Genomic DNA, 4491 nt, shown 5'->3' with positions numbered 1-4491 from the left:
TAGCTTATTAATATTTTTAATACTAAAAATATTAAAATTTTAGATTAAATGTCGATCCGCTATCCCGAACTAATACCGACTAAATCGCTTCAAAACGCAAAAATTCAATAAACATCACAAACGTCTAAATTAAGCGAATAAATAAATTTCCGGGCGTTACAGAAACCACCCGGTTTGTGGGATGGTCACCTTGTTCTCACTCAAAAGCCTTTAGGTAATGAGTTGAGTATTGTTCTTGGAGGAAGCTTTTAAGAAACTCCAAGATGGTGTTCTTAGCTAGTCTAGAGTCAAAGATGAGTATGGAGGGAAGTGCGAGAGAGTTCCACCAATAGCTGGTTTTCTTTGAGTATCTTCTTTTCGACCGGAACAGCAATGGAGGGAGAGTGGCTCAGAGTCAAGGGGAGGAAGGTCAGCGGCGGAGCAAGGCCAGTTTGGGATATTCTGAGGAAGGATTTAGAGGTGTCTAAGAAGGAGGTTTTGACTATCTACATCACAGATTTCAATGAGAATTGGTGTGCAAGGGATTTGTATATAGAGTTCAAGGAAGTGGGACTGATAGAAGAGATTGTGATTCCACCCAAAAGGGATTGGCGAGGGCATAGATTTGGGTTTGTTAGGTTCGTTAATGTGGCGGACGAAAAGCTGTTGGAGACAAAGATGGACAACATATGGTTGGATGGATTCAAACTGAGCGCTAACATAGCAAGGATTAAACGGAAAGATCTGCAGAATAACAACAAACCAGATAAAACAGTGTTACAAAGGAATATTTCAAATCGGAACAACTCAACTGCAAATGCGAATTTTAAACTTCCTAATGTCACTATGGCAGGGGGGGCAGCGGGAACATCAAAATCATATGCTGATATCACCAAGGGGGAAAAGGAGAAGTTATCTGTGGGAAAGGTGGAGGCAAATCAAACGATATTCTTTACCTCCAATGCAGCGGATAAACTGAGATTCTCTAGAGCTAAAGTAGGTGTTACAAGGAAACCAGGAGACGCTTTTGCAGTGGCCAATAGCTTGTTGGAGGAGGGCATATTCACAATTTCAGCAACACCTTTGGGCCCTAGCTTGTGTCTTTTAGAGGAGAACGTCGAAGGTGATCTCAACACTTTGATTCAAGAAGGGAGCGACTGGGTCAACTTATGGTTTGAATGTGTTAGGGATTGGAAAGTAGAAGATGCTGAATGTGCCAGAGTAGCATATGTCTCCATTTATGGAGTGCCCTGTTTTTCCAGAAACGACAGATTCATGAGTATCCTTCTTGCAGATTTGGGGAAAATGATGAACCCCCAAATCTTGATGCAAAAGAGCAGTAGATTGGATGTGATAAAGATTATGATTTACACAAGTCACCTGGAATCAATTAGAAGCAGTACAAGGGCTTGTATCGACGGAGTTTGGTTCAACATCATGATTATCGAAGATCTGAACTGGGATTCAGGAGACGTGGAATCAGATTGTAGCACATCTTCATCGGACGAGGTTGTTTCAGCCTCATTCCAAGGTTCCTTCGGCGGAGATGACGACACGGCCAGGATTTTCACGGCAGGGAAAGGAGCGACGCAAAGCCCCAGGAAATCTGGGAATCTGAAACAAAACATTAATGGTGAAAGCGACGTGAGAGAGATAAATCTGCAAAAGCAAGGAGGAGGAAAGAAGACTTACTCAGGATCTGCAGAAAACATTAATTGCTTTTATCAAAATAGGGAGGAAACTGATAGACTTTCTGAAAGTCCTTGTACCACAGATCGGATTTCCATGAACACGACTAGTATAGCGGCAGAAGTGAAAATAGGAAAGGGGAAGAAGTGTTCTGCTATTAAGGAGATTGAAGTGGTGGGGCCAGGAGGTCTTTTCATCACAAGGAAATCTGACGTGGAAAGTAAGGAAGAAGATTTGGAGAGATGTGAGGCGCGTGGACAGGATAGCACTGTGGTCCCCACTTATTCTAAAGTTGAGGATGAGTTTGGTCAAAGGGAGAAGTGGAAAGTGGACAAGAATTCAAATAATTGGGTGGGCCAGGGGAAGGACGAAAAATTTCAGCAAGTGGGCCAAGGGGAGGGAGCTTTTCCTATGCTAATGGGCCATGGTGATAAGGTGGTCCGTTTGGAACAAGAAGACAGCGTTGAGACACGTTCATGCATGCATGGGCAGAATGCTCTTAACGAAAATTTTTTAAAAGCTTCTAAGAGTTTTGTTGTGCCGATAAAAAAACCCATTAGGCATCTCAAGATAAAGGAAACAAACAACAAAGGAAATCATAGTTTATGCTTTGATGATCATTGCAAGAGGATTAAAAATTGCAAGAAGTCTAGAAAGAAAATAAGAGAGGTGTTGAACTTAGGGGAGCAGGAGCACAATTTTATTTACCCTGTGGGTATTCGTCTTCAAGATGGGAAGGAAGATGCAACTCTAGGAGAAGCCCAGCATTCCAACAAGAAAAAACTTTTCGTAAAGCCGAATTATTTGTCTGGAGGTTTACCTTTAACTTGTGATTCTATTTCTAGTGAAGATATTTCTAATTGCAACAGGAGAATTTCCAATGGAGTGTTAAATAAGGCGGCGGAAGGGCTGTGGAATTCTATGGTTAAGCTTGGCATAAAAAATATTTCTGACAAGTTTGATCCTGTAGCAAAACTTAAGGAGATGGAAGAGAGGGATAGTAAAGGGGGAGAGGAGAAGATGGGGACCAACATACAATCTATCCAATGATAGTTCTTTCTTTGAATTTAAGAGGAGGAGGAAGTCGGGCCAAGAGGAAAAGAGTAGGTTATCACATACAACAAGGAGATGCCGACATTTGTTTTATTCAAGAGACAAAGTTAAGTGGTATAAAGTGTAATGTTGTGAAAGAATTGTGGGGAGACAATCATGTGGAGTGGTCTTGTTTGGATGCAAATGGGGCGTCGGGGGGCATTCTAACAATGTGGAAAAAGGATTTCTTCAACCCTATTTTTAGTTTTCGTGGAGAGGGCTTCTTAGGCATTTGCGCGGAGAAGGAAGGTAAACTTATTTACTTCGTGAATGTTTATGCTTCTTGTGAATTCAACACGAGGAAGAGATCTTGGGAGAGGTTATGTGAATTCAAAAACAATAATGTCAAAGGCTCGTGGTGCATTGGTGGAGACTTTAATTCTATCACTTCTTTAGAAGAGAGAATAGGGTCTTCAAGGCATAGCTATAGGAGGGAGATAATGCTCTTCAAAGATTTCATAGAGGAAATGGAGTTAGAGGATCTTCCTACAATAGGAGGCAAGTTTACTTGGTTTAAAAGTAATGGCAAGTCTATGAGTAGGATTGACAGATTTCTTCTATCGGATTGCTTTGTGGATGATTGGAAGGTGGAGGGTCAATACATAGGTGAGAGGGATGTGTCCGATCATGCTCCTATTTGGTTGAAAGATAATAGGAAGAATTGGGGTCCTAAACCTTTCAAGTTCAATAATATATGGTTCAAACATGAAGAGTTTGATATCTTTGTGAAGGAGGAATGGAAGAAGTTAGTGGTTGGAGGAAGAGGTGACTATTGCTTGGTCGAAAAGTTGAAAACTCTTAAAAACCGGTTAGCTTGGTGGAACAAGAGCGTCTATGGGTGGATTGATCTCAAAATCAATAGGGATGGGAGAGAGATGCACGCTTTAGATAACTTGTTTGTTCATTTTGCAGGTAACGTTCCGGATGATGTGGTAGCAAAAAGACTTAAAGTGGCGGAGGATTTTTGGGATAACATTAACAAGAGAGAAGGCATACTCCGATTAAAGTCGAGACAACTTTGGTTAGCCGAAGGTGACGACAACACTCGTTACTTTCATAATTCGCTTAAAGATAGAAGAAGAAGGAATGCTATTTGCTCTATTGATTCACCGGAGGGAAGATTAGAAGGGGTTGAAGAAGTTAAAGAGTTCACCTAAAAGCACTTTGAGAAGTTCTTTAAAGAAGATTGTATTTCAAGACCGGAGCTTAGGGGGATCACTTTTAACTCTATGTCTAAGGAAGATTCAACGGGTTTAGAGAAACCTTTTGAAGAAGATGAAGTGAAGGAAGCTATTTATTCTTGCGATGGCAACAAGAGTCCGGGGCCGGATGGCTTCTCTTTGGAGTTCTATAAAAGGAATTGGTTCATCATAAAAGAGGATGTTATGAAGTGTTGCAATGACTTCTATCATAAAGGCACCCTTGTTAAATCCATCACATCTTCTTTCCTTGCTCTAATTCCTAAGAAGAAGAATCCGCAAGACTTGTTTGAATATCGGCCAATTTGTCTAGTGGGGAGTATTTATAAGATCATATCAAAAATGCTAGCGGCTAGGATGAGAAGTGTTGTGGATAAGTTGGTCTCTTCCAACCAAACCGCTTTCGTTCCGGGAAGAAGTATGATGGATGGGGTTTTAATGGTTAATGAAATTCTTGATTGGGCAAAGAGGAAGAAGAGGGGGTGTTTATTACTTAAAGTGGATTTCGAAAAGGCTTACGACTCAATTTCTT

At 41.0% G+C, this 4491-nt stretch overlaps 1 protein-coding gene across 1 annotated transcript; it reads left to right on the top strand.

The window, feature by feature from the left end:
- The first annotated feature begins 2714 nt into the window (after positions 1 to 2714).
- Positions 2715 to 3917, top strand: LOC131650119 (uncharacterized). The gene has a single exon (XM_058919849.1). It carries the CDS (start codon positions 2715 to 2717, stop codon positions 3915 to 3917), a length of 1203 nt encoding a protein of 400 aa, XP_058775832.1.
- The last annotated feature ends 574 nt before the right edge of the window (positions 3918 to 4491 follow it).

This window comes from Vicia villosa, linkage group LG2 (assembly GCF_029867415.1).
Source record: "Vicia villosa cultivar HV-30 ecotype Madison, WI linkage group LG2, Vvil1.0, whole genome shotgun sequence".
NCBI lineage: Eukaryota > Viridiplantae > Streptophyta > Magnoliopsida > Fabales > Fabaceae > Vicia > Vicia villosa.
The sequence above is the reverse complement of the archived record's forward strand: the minus strand, read 5'-3'. Positions and strand labels throughout refer to the sequence as shown.

What these genes read in the sequence shown, in the direction of transcription:
- LOC131650119 (XM_058919849.1), top strand. Translation starts at nt 2,715, where the DNA reads ATGATAGTTCTTTCTTTGAATTTAAGAGGAGGAGGAAGTCGGGCCAAG.